Consider the following 26,084-nt stretch of genomic DNA (forward strand, 5'->3'; position numbering starts at 1 on the left):
AGGGATTAAAAATTGGGAAATCTCTGAAATTCATATATTTTAATGCCAGGAGTATTGTAAAAAAGGTGGATGAGCTGAAGGTGTGGATTGATACTTGGAAGTATGATGTGGTAGCGATTAGTGAGACATGGTTGCAGGAGGGATGTGATTGGCAACTGAATATCCCTGGGTTTCGTTGTTTTAGGTGTGATAGAGTTGGAGGGGCAAGAGGAGGTGGGGTTGCATTGCTTGTCAGGGAAAATATTACAGCGGTGCCTAGGAAGGATAGATTAGAGGGCACATCCACGGAGGCTATTTGGGTGGAACTGAGGAGTAGGAAAGGAGAGGTTACACTTGTAGGGGTGTATTATAGACCACCCGGAGGGGACCGAGACCTAGAGGAGCAAATCTGTAGGGAGATAGTAGATATTTGTGATAAGCACAGGGTTGTAATTGTGGGAGATTTTAATTTTCCACATATAGATTGGGAAACACATTCTGTGAAAGGACTGGATGGGTTAGAGTTTGTGAAATGTGTGCAAGATAGTTTTTTACAACAATATGTAGAGGTGCCGACCAGAGAAGGAGCAGTGTTAGATCTACTGTTGGCAAATGGAATGGGTCAAGTGACGGAGGTTAGTGTTGGCGAGCACTTCGGGTCCAGTGATCATAATGCCATCAGCTTCAATGTCATTATGGAAAGAGAGAAGTCAGGGCCAAGGGTTGAGGTTTTTGATTGGGGAAAAGCTAGATTTGAGGAGATGCGAAAGGACTTGCAGGGTGTGCATTGGGACAATTTGTTTTATGGGCAGGATGTAGTAGAGAGATGGAAGTCTTTTAAAGATCAGATTTTGAGAGTGCAAAAACTTTATGTTCCTGTTAGGTTAAAAGGAGGGGCAAAAGGTTTGAGAGACCCGTGGTTTTCAAGGAATATTGGAAACTTGGTTCGAAGAAAAAGGGAGGCGTACATTAGATATAAGAAGCATGGAGTTAAGGAGATGTTTGAAAGATACATTGAATGTAAGAGGAATCTTAAGAGAGGAATTAGGAAAGCTAAAAGAAGGTACGAGGAAACTATGGCAAGCAAGGTGAAAACTAATCCAAAAGAGTTCTACAAATATGTTAATGGTAAGAGGAAAGCTAGAGACAAAATTGGTCCCTTAGAAAATCAGAGCGGAAAACTGTGTGTGAAGCCTAGAGAAATGGGGGAGATATTGAACAGTTTCTTTTCTTCGGTATTCACTAAGGAGAAGGATATTGGGAGATGTGAGATAAAAAAAAAAGCAAATTGGGTAAATATGGGGAATATAGAGATTACAAAAGGTGTAGTTTTAAGGCTTTTGAAGAATATAAAGGTGGATAAGTCTCCGGGACCAGACGGGATCTTCCCCAGGACATTGAGAAGTGAAGGAGGAAATAGCAGAGGCTCTGGCGGTAATTTTCCAAATGTCATTAGATATGGGGATAGTGCCGGAGGATTGGCGCATTGAGCATGATCTCGTTGAATGTAGGAGCAGGCTCGAAGGGCCGAATGACCTACTCCTGCTCCTATCTCCTATGTTTCCATGAATATTCTGCACAGAAAATTCTGTAAATATAAGTGATCAAGGTGTAGCTGAAGAACAAGAGTTGATGACTTTTCATCCAAATTGGAAATATAGAAGGGTTATTCACTCAAGTTACAGAGAAATGGGTTAGCAACAGAGGTAATGAAAGGAAAGGTCTATATTAGGGTAGGGCTTGAATGGTCATCTCCAAGAATGTGGGAGATATAGAAAAGCAATAGGGGAATGAGGAAAATTATATCATAATCTCAGTAAGAATTAATTGCAAAAGGAAAGAAGCAGAAGAGCAATTGTAAACACAATTCAGTTCAAAATTAAAAGGTATCCTTTCGATTTTGCACTCCTGGAATGCAAGGTTCCCTATAAGATATTCATAGTACCTGACACACAGAATGAGCAGTTTCAAGTGCGCATTTCTCAAAACATCCTGCAATCAAAGAATGCAAATGAATTGCCTCCTCAAATATTTTGCAGTAGATTATAACTTGATGATCTGGTTTCTCCTGATGAAAACAAAAAATTCTCAGGAATGTGATGAGATGTTGGAAGGAGAAGATAATGCAGGAAGCAATTGATAAAAATAAATAATTTGTAACCCCCATAGCAAAAAACACAATGAGCGATGGTAAGTAATACAACTGGGAATTATCCAACAAACCAAAGAAAAAATTGGCGGAGCTGCTGTAATGGACTCAACCGCCTGTTCCTAATGCCAACGGGTCCATGCAGGCTTTAAACTGCCTGTTAAAGGAGCCGACAGTGTTTTATTTTAAAATCCTGCAACCGCTGGGTCTGTGCCAAAAATGGTGGTGCCTGTGCTCAACCACAGACTCCGGGCGAATCAGCAGACCAGCGCAGGGCACCAGAAACGGGGAGCACATCCCCCTTTAGAAGGAGAAGTAGAGAAGTCAACCCTACAGGATGGTGATGACGGCCGCAGGCCAGCAAGGTGCTCAATGGCTGAAGGACCCACACAGGATGCGGGCGACTTGCGGTTTGCCTGCAGCAACTTTCTCTTCCACTGCCTATTCATCTTTAATCATCAATCTAATTCTGTTCCTCAGGATCATACCACAGAACATTGGAAAAGTTGGAAAGGACAGTCCTACATCTGATGAAATTCTGATGCTTCTTAGGTGCCCTGTGGTTCACAGATAATTTCCACTCTGCACAACACTTACCAGGCAAAGCAGCACCCAAGTTAAAATGAATTGCACCAGTATCAAGGCCTGCAATGCTAACAAGTTCTTATGACTAACTAGATATTAAAGATATGAAAACTTTTACCATACCATGCAACTGAAAGATAGACCTTGCAGCTGTCCAATTAAGTAAATGCTGGATAACCGAATCATGATCTTCCAAAAACATTCCACTGTAGTCTTTTTCCCACGAATTTTCAATAATTGCTGACAACAATTTTCCAAATTTGGTCAAATCATAATTAGCCAATTTATTCAAAAGTTGAGCTTCAGACTTGTCCTGGAAAGGTAAATTTATAAAGTATATGCCAGTCTTTAAAAGGATTAATATTGGCTATTTTTTTTAAAGAACTCTTTTTGCAATACGAATACCTGACACATCGAATGAGCAGCTTCAAGTGCGCATTTCTCAAAACATCCTGTAATCAAAGGATGCAAATCAATTGCCTCCTCAAATATTTTGCAGTAGATTATAATTTGATGATCTGGTTTCTCCTGATGAAAACAAAAAATATTATTTGTTAATACCTAATTCAATCTGATAATCACATGAGAGAAAATTGGATAACAAGAAGGGTGCTTCACAAAAAAATATAGGTTGCCGAGTTTAATATTCTAATCTTTCAAACCAAAAATATGCCGTCAGAATTGCCACAATACCTGATATTCTATCTGGTAGAGAGTTAAGTAATATTTCACTTTGCAGAGCATTAATTTGTAGTGGCAAACTTTTGCACAGTTCATACGCTGTTAATTTGCTACAAATTTTCATTCACTCCTGATAGTGGCTTAAGCAGAAAATGTATTTCATAAATCAGAGAGCAGGAATACTCCTACATTTGGGCACACTTAGAAAAGCTGTTTGGAAGTGCACGAGATGTAGCAGATGACAAATGTGCTTTGTAGTTTAACTCCTTGCCATTGTTGAATAGTTGAAAATACCCGAACGTAGCAGGATCAGGTAATAGGTTTGCTGGCACCAATTACATTTTGTGAAGTGGGGAGCAAATAAAGTGAAAGTACATTATCTTCATGACATTTGACCTGATACATTACCTTTTTCATTCGTCCTTCGAGATCACTCATAAGTCCTTCAGACCAAAAAGAAGTCCACTTTTTATTTCCAAAGTCCAAAGTTATAAGAGTGACCCATACCTTTATAAAGGGATACAATGAAAATATTGTTGTATTTGCACATGATTAAGATCAAAGAAATTCAATTAAGTGACAACAGATTGTATAACCAAAAGGAGACATCATCATTCAACAATTTGCAAATACATTGTAAAATGTCCCCGAGTGCGATAAACATATAAAACAATGTCAAAATGGACGGAGCTGAAGGTGGGGTAATTAGGAAGTCGTGACCTGAAGCTTCATTCAAGAAGTGTTTTGAAAGCAAAAATTAAACCGCTGAAATAACTCAGTGGGTCAATCAGCATCTGAAGCTTTGGTTCAAGACCCTGCATCAGGATTGAGAAAGTAAAGGGAAAGTGCTCAATATACGGAAAGACTGAAGGGGTAAGGAAAAGGCTGCTAGATTCCTGGTGGTCACAGTAAGGAGGTTCGAAGATGGTGATGCTTTGAAACTGCTGCAAAGACAATGCCGGTACGGACCCGTAGAAAGCAGGGAGTCCACCTGCTCAGGCCAACTACCATCAGCCCTGTACAGGCTTTAAAAGGCCTTTACACCAGCCCCCCCCACATCTCCATCGGGCACACTGAACTCAAAACGGTCAACCAGCTTACCTACCTCGGCTGCACCATTTCATCTGATGCAAGGATCGACAAAGAGATAGACAACAGACTCGCCAAGGCAAATAGCACCTTTGGAAGATTACACAAAAGAGTCTGGAAAAACAACCACCTGAAGAAACACACAAAGATCAGCGTGTACAGAGCCGTTGTCATACCCACACTCCTGTTCGGCTCCGAATCATGGGTCCTCTACCGGCATCACCTACGACTCCTAGAACGCTTCCATCAGCGCTGTCTCCGCTCCATCCTCAACATTCATTGGAATGACTTCATCACCAACATCGAAGTACTCGAGCTGGCAGAGTCCGCAAGCATCGAATCCATGCTGCTGAAGACCCAACTGCGCTGGGTGGGTCACGTCTCCAGAATGGAGGACCATCGCCTTCCCAAGATCGTGTTCTATGGCGAGCTCTCCACTGGCCACTGAGACAGAGGTGCACCAAAGAAGAGGCACAAGGACTGCTTAAAGAAATCTCTTGGTGCCTGCCACATTGACCACCGCCAGTGGGCCGATATCGCCTCCAACCGTGCATCTTGGCACCTCACAGTTCAGCGGGCAGCAACCTCCTTTGAAGAAGACCGCAGAGCCCACCTCACTGACAAAAGACAAAGGAGGAAAAACCCAACACGCAACCCCAACCAACCAATTTTCCCTTGCAACCGCTGCAACCGTGCCTGCCGGTCCCGCATCAGACTTGTCAGTCACCAACGAGCCTGCAGCAGACGTGGACATACCCCTCCATAAATCTTCGTCCGCGAAGCCAAGCCAAAGAATTGGAATCGGCAATGGCTTTATTCTAAAATCCTGTGACCACGAGGTCTGCCCCCGAGATGGTAGCGCCCTTGATTGGCACCAGCCACGAGGGGTTGCAGACTCCAGGGAAGCAGAGGACTGGCGCAGAGCACCAGGTCACGGAGAATCTGAGAAGGATAAGCATAGGAGACGACCCACGGGACGGTACCCATAGGAGGGGGCTGAAGTGACTTGAGACCGGAACCCAAGCAGGCTGCTGGTGACTGCAGTTGAGGGATTCACACCAGGTTGCGGACTACTGGAGAATGGTTCATGACTGGCTGAAGGGATACTAGGTATTGGAACTGGGGCACGAGAGGGTGCTGAAGGGTTCCTAATCGAGTCAGAGGTGTGAATCTGGAGCTTGGGCTGCTAATAATTTGGAATGAACTCTGAGGGGAATATTGGGGTCTTTCTCCCTGGCATGATGGACATTTATAATGGTCGTTGTTTGCAGAAAGCCATGAACATCATGCAGAATTCCACACATCCCTCCCACAATCTGTTCTCCTTCCTGCCTTCCGGCAAGAGGTACTGAGGCATTCAAGCCATCACAACCAGATTATGAGACAGCTTTTTCCCACAAGCCGTGAGGCTTCTGAACTCCAAGGACACAGGGCTAGCATATGTAATGTGATATTTCATGAGTGACATGTTATTTATAAAAATTGTTTCCAAGGTCATTTATCCATGTAAATAACCAGTTTCACGGTCCAGAGGAATGCAATCTCGTTTTCATTGTGCACTGTGAGGTTTATGGTATGAACAACAAATAAAGGCAACTTGACTTGATTTCATGAAAATGTAAACTCGATGCAATCATGAAGGCTAGCCAGCGGATATACTTGGTGAGGAGTTTGAGAAGATTTGCTATGTCACCAAAGACACTTCCAAATTTCTACAGATGTACAGTGGGCAGTATTCTGATTGGGTGCCAATGAACAGTACAGTAAAAGGCTACAGAGGGTTGTAAACTCAGCCAGGACCATCATGGGCATTATTTTTCACTCCATCTTTAAGAGGAGGTGTCTCAAGAAAGCAACCTCTATAATCAAGGACCCTCACCACCCAGGCCATGCCTTCTTCTCACTGCTATCATCAGGGAGGGGTCACAGGAGCCTGAAGACCCAACGATACAAAAACAGCTTCTTCCCCTCTGCCATAAGATTTCTGAATGGACTTCCATTATGAATCTCCAATATTTGCATAAAAACCATTTATCCAAATGCTTCACATCTCTTTCTGTTTTCAGTCGCATGCATTCTGGAAATTAGGGTGTGTGGCGAAGATTGCAGTGAGAAAAATTTAGAAAGTTAAAGAGCATGGATAAGGCAATAAATGCAACATTGCAAATCAAAGATAATAGCATAGAAAACACATATCTGTACACCAATCCTGTCCTAACTCACTACATCGTCCTGCATTCCTACCAATGCTCCAGGTTCTGCACTCTAGTGGGAACTTACAGTGGCTTAAATAACTGATTAGTCCACACATTTTTGGGATACAAGAGAAAACCAGAAAACCCAGACAGTTACAGAATGAATGCACAATTTCCACACAGATTATACAAGGGGTCAGGAATGAATCCAAATCACTGAATGGCCTAGAGTGAACCTGTAAATGAAATTAAAGTAGGGAAAATGGTAAAAAGGCAAATTATTTATCTGAATGCATGCAGCATTTGGACTGATAGATGTAATGATGCCACAAAAAGAAATAGGTGGTTTGATCTGGTGGCCAAGGGATCTGAACAATTCAAAATAAGCTAGTTTAAGCAGGAGAGCCAGAAAGGGTAAGGAGATGTAGTAGTGAGAAATAATCATGGCTCAGAATCAGTTTGGAAGAACATTGAAAAAAAGGAAAGAAGTCACTGATGTGAGTGATCTTTAATCCTCCAGCTGAAAACGCTGTATAGAATAGAATATAAACAGAAATAATGGAGGCTTGCAATTAGGGTACTGAAACATTTTAATCTTCATAAAGTTTAGACATATCAGTTTTGCAAATGGGTTGCTCACAGGACACATTCATAGAGTATTTATCTGCTTATTACTATACATGTGGAACCAACTGGTAAATCTATTCGTGTGTAATGAGACCACAATGAGTTCACAATGAAGTATCCTTCAAGAAAGAGTGATCATAACATTGCATTTACATTCATTTTGGCAGTGTCCACTGAAACTCAGGTCTGAAAACTAAACAAAGGCAGTTACAAAAGTGTTGTGGTGCCGATGTCAAAAGAATTAATAGGCAAGAGAGTAGGCAAGCATTTATGGTCTTATTTTGTAATTTGTATCAAAGAATGATTCCATTGAGAAATAAAGATGCTGTAACCAAGTCAGAAAGTTGAGAATGGTTTTAAATTGAATGAAAATGCTATCAATGCTGCAAAGATTGCTGGTAGGCCAGAAAATTGGAAAATTTTGAGAACCCTGCAAAAGTTGACTAACAAATAGAGAAAATAAAATGAGTGTAAATAAGCAATAAATGTAAAAAGTCAACAGGACCTTATACAAGTATATTAAAAAGATTATATTACTAAAGGCAAATATTGGTCATTTGGAGGAAGAGTTTGGAGAATTAATAGTGGTACAGTAAAACGCCTGTTATCTGGAATTCAAGCAACTGGCAAAAATCACGGAAAATAAATATGTTAAAAAAAGCCCACGTTTAAAATTGCCGTGCCGCACCATTAGTTCACCAATCATGCAACTCGCACTCTCAAGCAACTAGAAAAAAAAAGACTTATTTGGCATCTAAAAATCCCCCCAGGTTCCGGATACCAGGGGTTATAGATATACACACATACAGCATGGTAACCGGCCCCCAATTACACCCAATTGACTTACAACTGTAGTACATTTGTTGAGTGGTGGGACAAATCCGGAGCACTGGGAGGAAACCCAAGCAGTCACGGGGAGAACATACAAACTCCTTACAGACAACACCAAATTCAAACCCTTCTCAATTGTTTGTGCCATAGCAGCTTTGCACTAATCGCTACACTAGCTGTGCTGCCCTGAACATAGGTTAAGGCTGAGACATGAACAAATATTTTGTATCTGTCTTCATAGTAACAAAACATTAAACCTATTGAAATAAAAATCTAGATCTTAAAACAATCACTGATGGTGAAAAACTACTGAGCAAACTAGATCCCTAGATTTCACTTTTGTGTTTCCCTAGAATTTCTAAGATCCCATCAGACTGAGAAAGTGCATAAGTATGAATATTCAAGAAAGGAGGAGACAGAAAGTGAGGAACTTCAGGCCAGTTTTCGCAACTTGTTTCACTGGGAAAAGGCAGAAATCTATTATTAAGGAAACTAGGATCTAGAACATGTCTAGATTTGCAGAAAGCACTAAATCAGATGCTATATAAAAAGTTACTCAAAAAGACAAGATTTCTTAGCATCTGGTACACAATAATTGGGAAATAGTATTTGAAAGCAAAGTGGGTTAATTTCAGTTAACAAATTGTAACCAAAAGGATGCCACAAGGAAGAGTGCAAGGACCTCACTATTTACAATCTAGATTAGTGATGTAAATGAGTGCAGTGAGCTAATTTTGTTGATGATAAAATTAGACTGCAAATGATAGAATGGTAGAATAGTTGATAGGAATGTGGGAAAAATAGGGGATTAATGTAGGATTAGTGTTAATGGGTTCCTGGTGTTTGTTATATGCTCCCATGAGCCGAGAAGTCTGTTTCTCTGCTGTGTTACTCTACATTTCACGCTTTGATTTCGGATTTATTGACATCACATACAACCCTGAGATTCTTTTTTCCTGCAGGCGAGGCAGAATTACAACTTATTGGTTGTGCAAAAAGAAAACAGTATACAGCATAAACAAGTAAACAAATAAAGAACTGTAAACAGATAAATGTAAAACAAACTGACTGCAATACAGAGAGAATATATAAAAAAAAACAATAAAGTGCACAAGTAAGAGTCCTCAAATGAGTCCCTCATTGTTTGTTGTAGAGGAGTCTGAGGGTGGAGGGGTAACAGCTGTTCCTGAACCTGGTGATGCAATTATTCAATATGATGACAGCAACTGGCTGATGTTGCTATTAATCCACTGCAGTTGACTTCAGGTAATTATTTGAGGATGAGGGAGAAAAGCACAGATATCAAGAATGCTGAGAACGACAAGGCAGACTTCTTTTTGAATAATTCAAGTGCCTCCAATCAACAAAGTTAACAAGTTACAATTGGCAGATTTAATTAATAATGGATGAGCTACACACCTGAGTTTTAGAAAGTAATCAAATTCATAAAATTACATTTTAGGTAGTTCGAGAGTTTAAACTTTGTTACCCACACAGAAGGAACGTGAGCCAATACTCGGACCTTGCCTCTGGCTGGGTCACTTGGAAGCTCGATTTCATGGGGCAGGAAAGATCTTTATAGCTGCTACATGCTCCAAAAATGACACTGGTTAAATAGATTTAACATAAATTTCACTCTTTCCCAACATCTTTGCTCAAAATTAATCTCAATTTTCTCATGTCAAATTATATAATCACCAACTGCTACAGAAAGAAATAGCCACAACATTTTAATAACTCAAGTCTATTCACAGACATAATTTTAAAAAACACTTTAAATTCAACACACAAATTAATAAATACCAAGTGAATACATTTATCATTACCACATGGCCTTACCTGAAATTCATCTTGATTGAGAGAAACAGTTTTGTACGTCAGTAATTTTGAATCAAGGACAACCTTAAGCCATTGTCTTGTAGTTGTCAACATCATCCTTAAGTAAGGCATTTCTGAATCTTCTTCATTTTGAGATTTATCATCTGCAAACTAATTTTAAAAATATCATCTTTTTGCCTTTTCGTTAAAGTTAAATCACTATGGTTCTAAATGCATAAATAACCCAGTCAAAATATAATATAAAGTTCATGATTTATTTTATCAAATCCATTTTAATTTTCTACTTCACTTTATAATGGTTTCCTTACAAACTTGTTCAAATGTAAAATTATTTTGCAAGATTCAAGTTTTCAATATATCCAATTTTACATAAGGAACCAGCAGTGCATATTAAGACACATTAATAAGAATTCAATGTATATTACACATATGCCGTTGAGTATTGGATGAATATTATTCAAGAATAGATTCAACAGGTTCAAGTTGTTCAGCATCCATCACCCTCAGGCATGGTATACCGAGAAATAAGAGTTTAAGTTCTTCAGCACCCACCAACCCTCTCTATCCTTAGAAGGCACAGCACACTAATAAATAGTAAATTAACTACAACTAATGCTTATAAAATGAATCTTGTCTCCAATATTGCCCACAGCTCCAGAAGAGGCCCAATACATTAGACCCTCCAGAGCTGCCAGTGGCCTGCAGTTAAGTGATGGTCTCTGGGAAGGAGGGAGAGACTGACTGAGGTTGCACATGTACGGCTTTTCTCAATGTAGGACCCGTCCACGACCTGCAAGGACCAATTGTGTGTTAGCCACAGCTGTGGGTAAATCTAACCTCTGATTGGCTCCTGGAGGACCAATTGCATGTCAGCAGCCAGGGCCAATCATGCATCAGCCTCCAAGGTGAGCAGATCAAACTCTTGATTGGCAGATGAGGTGACTTCCAACTGAGCTACAGCCAGAGAGGTCACATGACCCTCCACTGTTCACATTCCCACCAGGTTCCAGAGGGAGAGGCCACACGATCCTCCACAATCGCCCTCAGAATTTCCACCAAAAATGGTGGTTTTAAGTGATAACCTTTGTAATAAGACAACCCCCAATATTTTAATAGCAAATCATTTAAATGTTTAATATTTATATGGATATTTTAAAAGAAACCACTGTCAGCTCCTGTAAAAGGCCTTTTAAAGCCTGTACACAGCCAACAGCAGTCGGACTGGGGAGGGGGTTTTGGACCCGGGGGTGGGAGGAAGCGCAGAGACTTCGCAAAAAACTAATGGGGCATACATGAGATTGCACTGGAGGCGGCAGTGGTGTTGTGACTTCATCAACAAGGCAAGAATTTCAGGCCCTTTGTATAGGACGACCAAATTTTATGGTGAAAATTTTAAGTCTTAGATCGTCTTATAGAACGGCATTTATACCGTAAAACAAGTTATAATAGCTTCTTAGTCATTTCAACTGATACCTTTGATGAAGATTTTATTAATGCAGCAAGTTTGCTCATTAGTGCAAGCGAAGAGGCAATGACATCTATAAAGTTCACTTTTTTCAGAGTTTTGCATATAATTTCATGGAGGTTCACAATGGCTTTCATACATGCTTGTAAATGTCCATCGCACATATTCCTAGGCATGGAAATACAAACATTTTTGCTCATGAAAAAATACATTTGCAATTATTTTCAAACAACACAGTAGGAAACATCGAGTTAAACCATTGTCAGTCATATGTTATAAATGTTAGATTGTAAAAGAGCATGCAATAATATTTTTCTGCACAGTGAAGTGAATCTTCGGAATCAAAATTTACTGTCATGAACAAGTCATGAAATTTGGTGTTTTTCGGCAGCATCTTAGTACAAACGTTTATATTATAACCGTCTTACAACATTACTATTAAAAAAGTAAAAATAATACTGGCACAAAAGGTTGAGGCCATGTCTTTGGTTCATTGATTATTCCGGAATCTGATGGCAGTGGGGAAGAAGCTGTCCTTGTGCCACTGAGTGCTTGTCTTTAGGCTCTTGGACCTTTTTCCCCCGATGGTAGCAAAGTGAAGAGGGCATGGCCTGGTTGGTGGGGGTCTTTGAGGATAAAGGCTGCTTTGTACAGTCACAGAATCTACATGTAGTGGTTGGCATTTCCTTTGTGCCAACATAAGCTACTCTCAAATGCCTTTCACAAGGAATATGAAAAATCCAGCAATAGAGATGCCTTCAAAACAGCATACCGAATATAGAAAACCAGGAAATAAAATAATTTTGTTTTTAACGACTTCCCGATTCTGAGAGAGCGAACTTGATGCTCATCAAACACCATTAAGCCAGAGGTTGAAATACCATCAAACGCTTGAAAAAAATAACAATGAATTAGCATTTTAGAAGCAACTCTGCATCACAACTTTAACCACTCAAGTTCAATTCTAGCCTCTGGTGCTCTCGCTGGGGAGTTTCCCCATTCTCCCTGTGATTGTTTTTCATACAGGTGCTCCAGTTTCCTCCCACATCCCCAAAAACTGGTCGGGGTTCATGGACCAATGTAAATTGTCCTTCGTCTGTTCATGAGAGGTAAAATTCAAGAATAAAATGGGTTAAGGTCTGTGCAAAAATAGAAGCAAACTCAGTGGCCAATGGACTGTTCCTCTCAATGATACTTTGGTTCTATGAAAAAAGTGGAAAGATTAGCTAATTATACATAGAAAATTACCCTCCAAGCATATCTGTTTTTCAGGGTCATCGTGTTGCTGAGGTGTAGTAATGCCTTTATAAGTCTTGGAACTTCTACTCAGTGGTTTTGTAGACCTACCTTCACCAAAAAGAACTGCAGCAAATCAAGAAGGTAGCTCAATACCACTTCCTTAAGTACAGACCATAAATGTCAGCAATGCCCACATCACAGCAAAATAAATCAAAGGATTCAGTGCGACATTTTCTCCAAAAATAGTGTGAACAAGCCTGTGGCCTTGCAGGTGGGGAGTTTTAGTGAAAAGATGCACAAGTAGAATCTTTGGAGGAGTGAAGTATTTTTGAAAACAGCTGATGGATTTCTGACCTTTAACTGTGCATGGGCAAATGCCAAAAGACGCAACAGGATAAAAATAGTAAACGGCAATAATCTTCTCATTGCAAACCATAAATTTCAGACTACAGAATATGACAGGAATGTAACTGAATTTAATTTAAAATAATTTACAAGTGAATTGCTGCAGGTACTGTATTTTTTTATTAATTTGCAAATTTATCAAAATTAACAACTATCTGGTCATTATTTTTGAGTTAAGATGATGGCTAAACCAATCTTGTAACTTTGCTGGGCATCCAACAAGAAATCTGGCTGCATTCCCAATTAGAATATACACCAAATAGTCTTCAATTAAAAATAAAAACATTTATACTTCTATAGACATACAATAACATTTCCTATTCAAGACAGATTAGAAACGTGTACTGATGTTAGAATTTAGGTACCTTTTCGGATTGTTCAAGTTTTTTTCCGCAAGTTCCAAAATATGATTCAATGACTATGTTAGTCCAACAACATAGAAAGGAAACAGAAAAACAAAATTAATAATCTTAACATCCAAAAATATTTTTGCATTTGTGTCAAGGATCCAAATAATGAACTATTTCTTTCCCCACAAATTCTGCCTGGCCTGCAGCATTTTTAAATTCTGAGTTCCAATATCTACACAATTTTAATATTGGGTAGTATGTTGTAATATGCTTTGCTCTGATAAGTGTTGTAGGTTCATGTTTATTGTCACATACATCAACAATGCTGTGATAGAGGTTGCATTGCACTGTCTAGTGTGGAGGATGTCCCTAGCCACACATTTCCTGAGGTAATCTTTCACCTAGCTTATCAATGAAGTCCAGGGCAGGGCCTTGCTTAGCAGATGGTCAGCCCTGTCTCAATGAACTGTGAATACAAGTAGGCAACAAGAGAAAGCAATTTGGACACAACAAAACCCCATAATATAAATGAAATATCAACCTTGGTCAGAAACCAGTGTTTCTCACACTGATCAATTAATCCTATTCTGAGCCCAATGTAAATTATTTGCTTAACTAATAATTTAGCTTCATATTACAAACATTTGTATCTACTGCTAATTAAGAAATATGAGCCAAATTAGGTACCACCAAAGATCAAGTGATAACCCATGCAGCATTTACCTGTAGAAGCTACACGTGCTTGGAATTCATGACCTAATTATTAATTAAGCAAACAATTTACTCTGGAATCACAAATAATCAGAACCCCCCCCCCCCACTTATTTAAGATAAAAACTGCTTTATGAATCGCAGTTTAGCACTGCTCAGAAGGATATCATTGCGTCCACTGCCAGCAGGAATTTTGTACTTCAATTCAATTAATTTTCCTCAAACACAAACCTTCTCATGTGAAATGCATCCGTACTTCAATCTTTGAATGATTCCATGCAGAGTATCGAACAGATCAGGAGAGATGATCTCCATGTATTCTGGCAAAGCTGGCCATGGCAATAAGCTGAACCAGGAACGAGCTAAAAGTTTATCTACTGCCATCAAATGCATATTTTTGCCCATCAGTTCAAGTAGCTTCCTGAAGAAAATGATTTGTAAGAAGTTAAATTAAGCACTAATTATGAATACTTAAGCATGCCACAAATTACAAAGCATTTTGATTACAAAGAAAAATTCCTCCATGGAATAATTAAAACGTGAAATGAGGAAAAACCATGTTTAATATATCCCCCACTTTTTATTATGGCTACTGTTGTCACAACAGAACATAATTTAACACGAGCCATAAAGATCTTTATATCCTGAACGATAATTGCATCAAGACTCATTGATCTATTGTGTCATACAGCAAATTCAAAAAAGACTTGCCTTTGTTTTGACACATCAATATTTTGCTGAAAGGTAACAACTGGAAGCCCTTCAAGTCCATCCCAAATGTCTTCAGAGTGACTGGAGACCAGAATACCTGGCCTTGTTACGTTGGATGGAAATTCAAATAAATGGAAAACAGGAATCATGTGTACCCAGTTTATTATTTGATGTTCAATACATTGAACAATTATCTGCTTTACTGTCACTAAAATCCTATGTAAAAAGAAAATCAGATTAATCAAAGAAAACTCCAAATATTAGAATTACAGTCAGATGATTAAACACAAGTAGAAACAAAAAATCTTTCAAGTCATCCAGAATCACAATACATTGCTTATCCAACAATTTGTTTTCTATTTGAAATCATAAAGCCATTTGTCCAAACAAATCAGTAGTGAATAAGGATAGATTTCAAATCAATTACAGTTTAATCAAGAGTTGGCTGTTTTAACATGACTTTCACAAAATGATTTACACTTGATACATGTTTAGCAAGAGCTACCACAGATCTTTCAGTATGACACACCTTATAAACAACACGTTTTTAAAGAAAATCTAAGACAAAAAAATTCTCTCTGGTTATGCTTCTTTAAAAAAAGCATTCGCACAGAAATAATCTATCAAGCTCCTTCAGAACGTTGAAAATCTTTTTCCTGGAAGTTTGAACATGTGAGAAGAATAGGAGTGAATCCAAGGCTGAAGGTTTTGTATTTAAATGCATTCAGTGCACCAAACAAGATAAATGAGCTGAAAGCAGAGTTAGAAAATGATGTGGGCATCACAGTTGTGGCTGAAGGAGGATCATAGCTGGGAGCTAAATAGCCAAGGAAAGTCTGCCAACGCTGTGATTGTAGTAAAAACAGAAATGCTGGAGGAACTCAACCAGTTTTGCAGCGTCCATAGGAGGTAAAGATATATTATTGACGTTCTGGGCCTGAGTCCTTTTCAAGGAATAAACAAAGAAGCAACAAAAAGGCTCAGAATAGAGACAAAACTGTCAGGGGGAGGAGTCCAGCTCAACAAATGGTGTTAATTGGATATGATGAGTGGAGAGGTGAGAATTGATTTTGGCTGTGAAAGGAGGCAAAGGGAAAAGAGAGAAACCCCCCAGAGCTGGGGAGAGGTGACAGGAGAAGAAGGGGAGAGTGGTAGTGTTTTAATGAAAGCCAATGTTAATGCCTCAGTCTGGGAGAGCATGAGACCGCAGGACAGGTGTGTCAGCAAGGAAATGGGATATAGAATTAAAATGGGTGTGAAAGTAGACACAAATTTGTTGTTCAGGTGGTTTGACATTTCCATTGTCCTTAATATAATTTATCAGTCTGCATGAGAGCCAAATTCATTTCTGCAAATCTTTTCCTTTTGCTCATCAATTGAAGCTTTCACTTTTCTGCTTTTATATTTCTCACAAACTACTCTCATATTCTATTTTCTCTCTGCTTATCAATGCCCCACTGCTCTTTGCTCACCTTCTGATTTTGTTTTATTTCTGTTTTTTTTTTAAAAGGCTCTTCCTTAAGTTTAATATTACATTCACTTTCTCTTGATGGATACGAGCCACATATCCTCTTGGGTTTTTCATTTAAAAAGGGATATACATTACATGCAAACTGTAAATCAATTCAGTTGCATCTTCTCACATTGTTTCGAGCTAACTGGCACTTCATGTTTATTCAGTGTTTGGTTTATTTGGATTTAAGACGCTTAGTCTAAGACTGCACCAAATAATTTTCATTCTTTTTATATTATATAATTCTTTAAATGCCCTAATCAAATCCCTTAATCTTTTCTCCATACTAGATCTAAAATTCTAAAGAGTGAGCAAATTTAAGTTCTTGGGAGTCACAATCTCAGAGGATCTTTCTCAGACCCCACACACAAATGCCATCGTGAAGAAAGCACATCAGTGCATCTACTTCCTCAGGAGTTTGCAGAGGTTTGGTATGACATCAGAAACCCTGGCAAATTTCTACAGATTTATGGTGGAAACTGAGCTGAGCAGTTGCATCATGGTCTGGTGTGAGAACATCAATACCCCCGAGCGTAAAGCCCTGCAAAAGGTAGTGGACACAGCCCTGGACATCACAGGTAAAATTCCCTACTATTGAGAACATCTACAGGGAGCGCTGCTGTCAGAGAGCAGCAGCAATCATCAAAGACCCTCACCACCCAGCACACACTCTGTTCTCATTGCTCCAATCAGAAGAGAGGTTTTGGTGCCACAAGACTCACACCACGCGGTTATGAAACAGATCCTACCCCTCCACCAAGAGACTCAACAATAAACTCAATCAAGGACACATTTGTGGATTCTTACTTTTGCACTTTATTTTTTTTCCCCTCTCTGTATTGCACAGTTAGTTTGTTTAAATTTCTTTGTTGACGTGTGTACATTTATTTTGCACTACCAGTAAGTGGTAATTCAGCCTTGCAGGAAAGAGTCTCAGGGTTGTATTCGATGTTATGCACGTACTCTGACAATCTGAAAATTCCCAGTTCTCCTCTTGGTTCTTCAATGTGCCTATTTGCTAATTTTATTCTACCTGTTTGTAAATGGCATTAGTGAACCATTGTTGCTTTTTTCTTTGGCTTGGCTTCGCGGACGAAGATTTATGGAGGGGGTAAAGAGTCCACGTCAGCTGCAGGCTCGTTTGTGGCTGACAAGTCCGATGCGGGACAGGCAGACACGGTTGCAGCGGTTGCAGGGGAAAATTGGTGGGTTGGGGTTGGGTGTTGGGTTTTTCCTCCTTTGCCTTTTGTCAGTGAGGTGGGCTCTGCGGTCTTCTTCAAAGGAGGTTGCTGCCCGCCAAACTGTGAGGCGCCAAGATGCACGGTTTGAGGCGTTATCAGCCCACTGGCGGTGGTCAATGTGGCATTGTTGCTACTTTCACCTTAAATGACCACAGTTACACTCTTTCTAAATCACTGTGTGGGGACCCATAAACAACTTCCACAACCGTTAACCGCTCTTTGATGTTCCTTAGCTTCACTCACAATGATTCTACTCGTTTCCAGATCTAGCCCTTCCTCTCTACTGCCTTAATCTAATTATTTATTATCTGGGCTGCTACTCCTCAAGATATCCTCAACCTTGATCACTTTAAAACCATGTCGCTACAATACTTGTTAGATTGTACTTCCAGTATTTAAATTTGTGCCATTTCACCCACTTTGTTATAAATGTCATGTGCATTCAGTTAAGGAGGCTTCAATGTTATTTTTGAGCCAATATTTTCCTGCTCTGACTCTAACTGGAGCTCTAGTCCTTCATTTGTGTTTAATGTTCCTTCCTGACAAGACTTTGCATACACACACTGACATTTTGTAATATTGGAAGGGAGAAACTGAAGAGTCAAAAACTTCAATTATTTAAAGCATAATAAACAGGAAAGTCAACTTTTAGAGTAGAGATGTGGAATGGCAAGATAAATATTTAAATACTTTTAACTATTTAAAATATCCTTACCCATTTCCAAAGCAGAAGGTTTTTTTAAGAGTGTTAACTTCGTTTTCAACAATATTAGCTGGAAATTGTTGGACACTGAAAATATCACAAACTGCAGCCATTTCAGAATCTGACCATTCAAGAGAATAGTTGTAGGTGAGATACAAAGTTAGGATGCCAATTTGCAGACGGCTTTGCACAGAATTTGCTGAATCTTGATTTGGATGCGTAACCATTTTGCTTAAAATGTTTTTCAGATTATCCTGAACCTAAATAAAAAATAAAATTATTTGAATCTATTTTGAAATGGAGGTCCAGTCAATATGGAGAGAAAGCATTTAACGTGGTTTTGAAGTTATGAGTCCACTTAACAAGCGACCTGTCGTGGACACAACATCTCCTCACTTGTCAAGAAGATGCAACAGTGACTGCGCTTCCTGAGAAGACCGAAGGGGACAAGGCTACCGGCCACCAGCATGGCAGTCTTCTACAGGAGCACTACTGAGAGCGTTCTGGCCAGCTCCATCACAGTGTGGTGTGGTTGCTGTAGAGAAATGGATCTGTAAGAGTGGCAGAGAGGATCAGTGGGGTCTACCAGTATGGTTGACTGAAGAGGGTAGTCAAAATTGTTGAGGACCCCAAACCATCCTCCACACAGTATCTTTTAATTACTCCCATCAGAAAAGAGATACAGGAGAATCAGTGTTAGCACCAACAGGCTAAGCCGATTCTCCCCTGTCAGTGAGAATGCTGAATGACCAAAGGAACTGCTCACACAAACCATCCAAGACTAACATTTACTAAACAATATTTATCTGTTTTTAGATATTTGCCCTGCGAATGTATTGTTTGTATGTACGTCTGTTTGTGTGCCTGCATGCTTTGCATCAAGGACCAGAGGATGCCATTTCGTTAGGTTGTACTTTTGCAACCAGATAATAATAAACTTGAACATATAACCATTTACGGAGCGGAAACAGGCCATGTTGGCCTTTCGAGTCCGCACCGGGTCACTGATTTTGTGCGCCCTTTTCAGGCATTGGTCCCGGTAGATGGCAAAGATCTTATTAGAGAAAAAGATTTCCTTGGAATAGCATCCTGAATTAAACTTTTTCATTCAATCAGAGAAGTCCTATGTATTTTATGGAATTCCACTTTATCCAACTTCTTTCAAGGCTTGTCTGACATTTCTAATCAGATATATTCTTCTAAACAATGATGTGAGGAGATTTAGTACAAAGAGATTACCTATATAGTGTGTGTCAAGTATCAGTGTCATCAGTGGACAAATGAATTGGATAGATCTATAATGAGTCCAATCCATTGTTAAAAGTCTTCCAGAAATTTTTATTAATACTGTTTATTATTTAAGGAAATGTGAAATGAGGAACTTTTTATACAAAAGTTACATGAAATTGGAAATATCAGACCAATATTTTTGATGTGGTCAAAAAATAGGTACTTTCTTGTATTCAACCTGGTCATGCCCTTAAGTGAGGCCTTTCTTAGAAGATTTGGGCATTATCCAAATAAAAATACTGGAATTCAATACCCTCAGGCACTGAAATTATTTTTATTGGAGAATTTAGAAGATGTAAGACCTAAAACGAGGCTGCTAAAATATCAATTAAAATTCGACAAAGCTCGCTTTAGCAGTGGCCAGGAAATGCATAGCAGTTACTTGGAAATCTGATTCCCAACTAGGTTTGGCCCGCTGGAAGATAGAAATGCATAATTATGTTCCCCTGGAGAAGATCACCCATAACTTCAGAAACAGGAAGGATGTATTTTTAAGAATATGGAATTCATACCTAAAATCCATCGTGGTAAATTTTTAATGATTCCCCCATCTTGTCTCTTCCCCACTCCCCGAGGCCCGCAGCGCCGAGAACCCTGGATAAGTCAGGTTATTTGTCCCTTGATGGGAGTGGGGTTTACCCGGGCTGAAGCCAATCTTTTATTTTTCTTATTCTTTCTCTTTTCCTATTTTTCTTCTTGTTTCTTTGGGGTGGTGGTGGGACGGTTCCTCTAATTTTGTTCTTCTTTCTATTAACGTTCTATTAATTTTTTTTTTCTCCCTTTGGTTCAACATGGATATTGAATTTGCATTTTTGTTGTATTATGGTCATTTTTTCTTAATTTTTTCTTTCATATCGGCATGCGGATCCATATTTATATTATTTTAATATTAGTGATGATTTTCTTTTTGATTATTCTTCGTTTTATCTGCGTGTTGTTTGAAAATTCTCAAAATAAAATATTCATAAAAACTTATGGGACTCTAGTTTGGAGGATAAATTAGAAAGGGAGAAGGAGCTCTATGATTTATCCAGACATTTGGAGGAAAGTGAGCATTGATTTTACAATTTTCATGCATAGATTTGTATGTGGATGTTGAATTAAAACTTCATGTGAGAAACATTGAAAACAATAGCAGAAGAAGGTGATTTGGCTCAGTCATCCAATACAATCATGGCTGATCTTCCATATCAACCCCACATTCCTTTCCCTCTCTCGTGGGTTATTTCTCAATTCATTTTATGAAGCTTTCAATTCTCAAAACATGCCTATTAAAAAGGCAGGAAACTTCTGTAAAATGATAAGCAAAGTAAGTCATGTCAACTATCGAAAGGCCTACTTACTTCATTCCTCCCAAAGTTAAGGGAACTCCAATTTACTGGCATTTGTTCAAAAACCATAGGATGCTCATAAACTGCAAATAAATGCTGTAGTCGCAATAGGAAATTATTCAAATTCCTTTCATCCCATGTTGTAAGAGTATCAAGTATTGATTCTAGCATAATTTTGCATGCGAGATGTTTTCCTTTTTTGGTTTCTTTCTTTTTATTTTTGAAAACTTCCCAAAGATTTTTCAAATTCTTTTCTGATGGTGCACAGATAATATCGTCGTACTGATGCCATTCTAATTAAATACAAAAGTGTTCAATTAGAAATAAACAAACCTATATACGAGTACTAAAAAACACATCAGATGTTTTCTCAATCACAATCTTTGTGTTTGTTCATTCTTCCCTGAAAAGATTCAGTCGACTGCCTTTATTCATCTAGGCAGGTTGTAGAAACTTGCAACATTCCTAACTGTGAATAAATGTTGCTTAAACTTTCCTCACCCTCTCAAAATTAGAGGATGAATATGTGCATAAAGGTAAAGGACCATAAATATTTTACAGAATATTCAGCCATAAACATGCTGATCAGGAAAGGAAATAGATTCATTTCCAATAAGTTACACCGCCAGTTTGTGCCGGTACGAAACAGGTTTGTTCAAATTCAGATTAAAGTATACTAATAATTCTACAGAGATTATCATGCCGCTGTGTAAAATGCACTCAGAAATATCATCTACTATTATGGGCAAAATTTAATTGAAAAATATATTGCTGTGTCTGAGTATACAAAGTTAAGAAAGCTGGCTACAGTAAACATAATTTCCTATAATATTTTTCCACAAAAATAAGTACTTTCAGACAAAAAAAAACAGAAATAGAAATTTTTGAAAATACTTCGCTGGTCAGGCAGCATATGGAAAAAGGGAAATAACAAAGTCGCTCATCTTTATTTGGCATTAATGCCTATTCTAAAAATGAAGATACTCTGTACAAAAATTTGATTACAGTTCCTTTGCTTCCCAACAAAAAAAATTCTGAGTCACTCGTCAATTTCAATCAAATGAATGAATTGTGGTCGACATCCAAAGCTTATACTTGAGGAAATATACTTGGGGAATTTTTTTGTTTAAAATCTTTTGTGTCAAAGCAAAGGAAAAAAAAAATTTGTTTCTATATTTCTGGCTCATTCTGAAAATAGGTGAGAATGGGAAGGAGGAGGGAGATGCCAACAAGTGCATGATAAAAGTATTAAAGAAGGAAATTAGTGAAGGTTCGTTCATTACTAACCCACTTCCCATGACCATTATGTTCAGGTATCTAAAATCCAAAGTTTTCAATTAGCAATCCTATCTATAAGCCAAACAGTACAGGATGAATGTCCACCCCTGATATTTTCACTGAATAGAAAATGCTTAGATACGAAATGTGCAACAGGAGTCACCGACTTCATCAAGACCTGCGTGGATGAGTGTGTGCCCACACGCAAATACAGGGTGTTCTCCAACCAGAAGCCCTGGATGAATCAGAGAATCCGCAACCTGATGAGGGTGCGGTGCACCGTTAGCCAGAATCAGACACACACAAGGTAAAGATTGTACAACAGGCTAACAGCGCACCACAGTTTAATCCACAAAGACTTCCACAGAGCCAGGCTGCCTGTAGCTGCAGTAACTCTGAGTGAGGCTTCGGGAGGCCGGCGCAGCTTCTATCCTGGAGGGTGATTGACACCTGACCAGGTGGAGCTCGATCCATTCAGGGTGACTGATTGACAGGCAGCCAGGTGTTGTCCTGTCCCCTTACATTCCTGCAGGTACAGATGTTTCCCCCTGCAGTAGGCCAGTGGTGTACCACCACAGGGGGTGAGATCAAGGGCATTTAAGGCATCCACGCCAGCTATAGCAGGGAGTGCTGTCCATTACAGCCTACAAAGCGAGGGCAAACACTATAGATGGCTGCGATTCTTCATTACTCTGAACACCTTCTATGCCTGCTTTGAGAAGAATGACCAAACAGTGCCTACTAGAATCCCTGAAAAGGCTGAGGACCCCATGATATCTGTCTGAGGGCGACATCAGAATATCATTCAAGAGGGTGAACCCTCACAAGGCGCCAGGCCCTGGAAGGGTACTGGAAATCTGTGCCAACCAACTAGCCAGAATGTTCAGACATTTTTAGCCTCTCATTGTGGCAGTTGGAGGTTCCCGCAGCTTCAAAAGGGCATCAATCATCCCAGTACCCAAGAAGAGTAGTGTGGGCTGCTTCAACGACTACCACCCAGTGGCACTAACTTTAACTGTGATTAATTGCTCCGAAAGGCTGGTCATCACGTACCTAAGTAAAGATCTGGACCCACTGCAATTCACCTATCGTGACAATCGCTCCATGGCAGATGCAATTTCTCTGGCTCTCAACTCAGCTCTGGATCACCTCAAAAACAGCAATTCATACATGTGGCTGCTCCTCACAGACTACAGCTCAACCTTCAATACCATTATTCCCTCAGTGCTGAGCAAGAAGATACAAACTCTAGGCCTCTGTCCCCCACTCTGCAATTTTCCCATTGGAAGACCACAGTCCATACCGATTGGAAACCATGTCTCCTCTTCACTGATCATCAACACAGGCGCAACCCAAGGACGTGTGATCAGCCCACTGCTCTACTAGTGAGGTCAGGCACAATTCCAATGCCATCTACAAGTTTGCCAATGACACCATAGTTGTCGGCCGAATCACAAACAGCCATGAGGAAGTGAACAGGAGGGAGATAGATCAGCTCGTTAAGTGGTGTCACATCAACAACCTTGTGTTTAATGTCAGCAAAACCATTGTGGACTTCAGGAGGAAGTCAGAGAAACATGACCCAGTCCTCATCGAGGGCCCAGTAGTGGAGAGGGTCAAGACTTCAAATTCCTGGGTGTCAACACCTCTGAGGATCTGTCCTGGAGCCTCCACATTGATGCAATCACAAAGGAGGCTTGCCAGCAGCTATACTTTCTTCTAAAGGTTACTGTGGACAGCATTCTGGCTGGTTGCATCACTGCCTGGCATGGAGGCGCCAACTCTCAGGACAAGAATAAGCTCAAGAGGGTTGTTAACTTGGCCTGCGACATCACAGGCACCAGACTTCACTCCGTCGAGGACATCTACATGAGGCGGTGTCTTAAAAAAACCAGCCTCTACCCTCTTCACTCTGCTACCATGTAAAAGGTACAGGAGCTGAAAGACGAGCCCTTAGCAGCACAAGGACAGCTTCTTCCCTGCTGCCATCAGATTCCTGAATAATCAATAAACCAAAGACACTGCCTTACCTTTCGTGCGCTATTAGTATAAAAATAATAATGTCGTAAGATGGTTATCATATGTATGTTTGGACTATGACGCTGTCACAAAACACCAAATTTCATGACTTGTTCGTGACAATAATTCCTGATTCTGATATCCTCGGTTGCCTTTCAATGGAGTATTGAAATCCATAGTAGTCTTAATGTGGTTTCCTACACACTGTAGCCAGTAGATTGAGGGATCTCAAGCCTTTCCACACTATTTATTAATTAATATATATTCTGGTATAAAGATGAGAACAGTTAAGGTACTTCAAGAATATGCAAGTCCTTCCATTCCTCAAGATGCAATTTCTAAGAAATGAAAACTACTATCTGCAAAATAAGAAGGAAGAAAAAAAAGAGAAACAATGGTACTAGAAAATATCAAATTAATGATCCCGGAGAAGGAAGAAATGTGAATTAATTTCACAAAATCAGAGCAATTTTGTGTAACTGTTCAGTGTATCTCCCAATTTTTTTAAAAATCTGTCTCCGTGGCAAAAAAGTCTGTTTTAAGTTTCCTTGGAACCAAAACCTGTATCTTTACTTAGGCTAGAAATGGGGAATATCCAGGTAAGTCTGATTATCATCTCTGAATTATGGAACAAAAAACTGGAGGTTATTTGGGATGCTTATTATAATCTATCTTTCTTAAAAGTTCATAACCATACTGAGTAAATAAATCGTCTGATATATTTGAAAAATTTATTGTTCACAGGCACAACGTAATTCAGTGAGAGATCATGACAGATTGATAACGAAATAGGACCAAGTGAGCCAAGTTCCCAACAATAAGAACAGAAGACAATATTGTTTTTATTTCCTTGCTTAAGTACAACATTTGGTCTGTAAGCATGTATCATTTTTAATGAGCCCGGTTACAGAATCAGTGGTTAAAAAAACTAATTGTGCATAGCTTCTTACCTCTTTCGTCAAGCAAGTTTTGGTTTATGGCTAAGCAGCGATTGGTGATACAATCGACCGGCGAGTCCCACTTATAAATGAATTCATACACTTCTTTATTGACATATTTGACCACATATTTATAAGGATGTTTCTTTTCAATCATGTTTTTATGAACATAACACTTTCCTTCCATGAAGTATCCATGATGTTCTAATTTTCTGTTGATGTGAAGCAGAAATAATTTATAATAATTGACCTAATGAGCTAATAATGCACACATAAGTAATCTGATTTTTGGAGTTGAATTGTAAAAACACACTGAAATGCTGGAGCAATTCAACGTCCATAGGAGACAATGACATATTGCCGACATTTCGGGCCTGAGCCCTTCTTCAAGGAATAAGTAGAATGAACAAAAACCAGGAAATCTCAGAATACAATGCTGGCGGGGTAGGGAGTCCAGACCAACAAAAGGAATTAATTGGATAAGGGGAAGGTGAGAATTGATTTTGTGTGAAAGGAGTCAGGGAAAAGGGAGAGAGACAGAACTGGAGGAAGGCAGTGGGGGAGAAAGTGGGTGGGTGAGGGTGGGTTAAACAAAAACCAGAGAAGTCTATATTAATTGGAGCCTGTATGCTAGAATTATGAGGTTAAAATTAAAATTTTTAAAAAATTCTGGTTTTCCCTGAATGAATAATGAAACTGGAGCACATGTGGAAAAATCATGGGAGAACATACAAACTCTTGACAGACAGTACTAGATTCGAACACAGGTTGCTGGCACTCTGATTAGTATTGCACAAACCGTTTCCCCAACCATACTGACCATAAAGTAGGCATTTTCCATCTCTCACTTAATAGCTTAATTATTTGCAAGAAATGTAAGGATTTTTAAAAACTTTTTAATTCAACTGCTTTCTG

General features: G+C 39.3%; 1 protein-coding gene across 8 annotated transcripts in view; it reads right to left on the reverse strand.

Moving 5' to 3' along the window:
* Positions 1-26,084, reverse strand: part of rnf213a (ring finger protein 213a) — a 187,295-nt gene that overhangs the window by 124,479 nt on the left and 36,732 nt on the right. For 7 of the 8 annotated variants that reach the window (XM_069929964.1, XM_069929966.1, XM_069929967.1 and 4 more), the window contains 11 exons: positions 25,182-25,381; positions 20,947-21,227; positions 18,326-18,573; positions 14,857-15,072; positions 14,377-14,566; positions 13,450-13,502; positions 11,449-11,608; positions 9,976-10,125; positions 3,803-3,901; positions 3,119-3,241; positions 2,837-3,026 (listed from right to left, as the gene is read on the reverse strand). In XM_069929964.1, the coding sequence (XP_069786065.1) occupies positions 2,837-3,026; positions 3,119-3,241; positions 3,803-3,901; positions 9,976-10,125; positions 11,449-11,608; positions 13,450-13,502; positions 14,377-14,566; positions 14,857-15,072; positions 18,326-18,573; positions 20,947-21,227; positions 25,182-25,381 (1,910 nt within the window). Of the gene's footprint in view, positions 1-2,836; positions 3,027-3,118; positions 3,242-3,802; positions 3,902-9,975; positions 10,126-11,448; positions 11,609-13,449; positions 13,503-14,376; positions 14,567-14,856; positions 15,073-18,325; positions 18,574-20,946; positions 21,228-25,181; positions 25,382-26,084 lie in introns of those variants that run through there. The other variant, XM_069929970.1, reaches the window with a different exon arrangement.

The sequence above is a fragment of the Narcine bancroftii genome, chromosome 3 (assembly GCF_036971445.1).
Source record: "Narcine bancroftii isolate sNarBan1 chromosome 3, sNarBan1.hap1, whole genome shotgun sequence".
Taxonomy (NCBI): Eukaryota; Metazoa; Chordata; class Chondrichthyes; order Torpediniformes; family Narcinidae; genus Narcine; species Narcine bancroftii.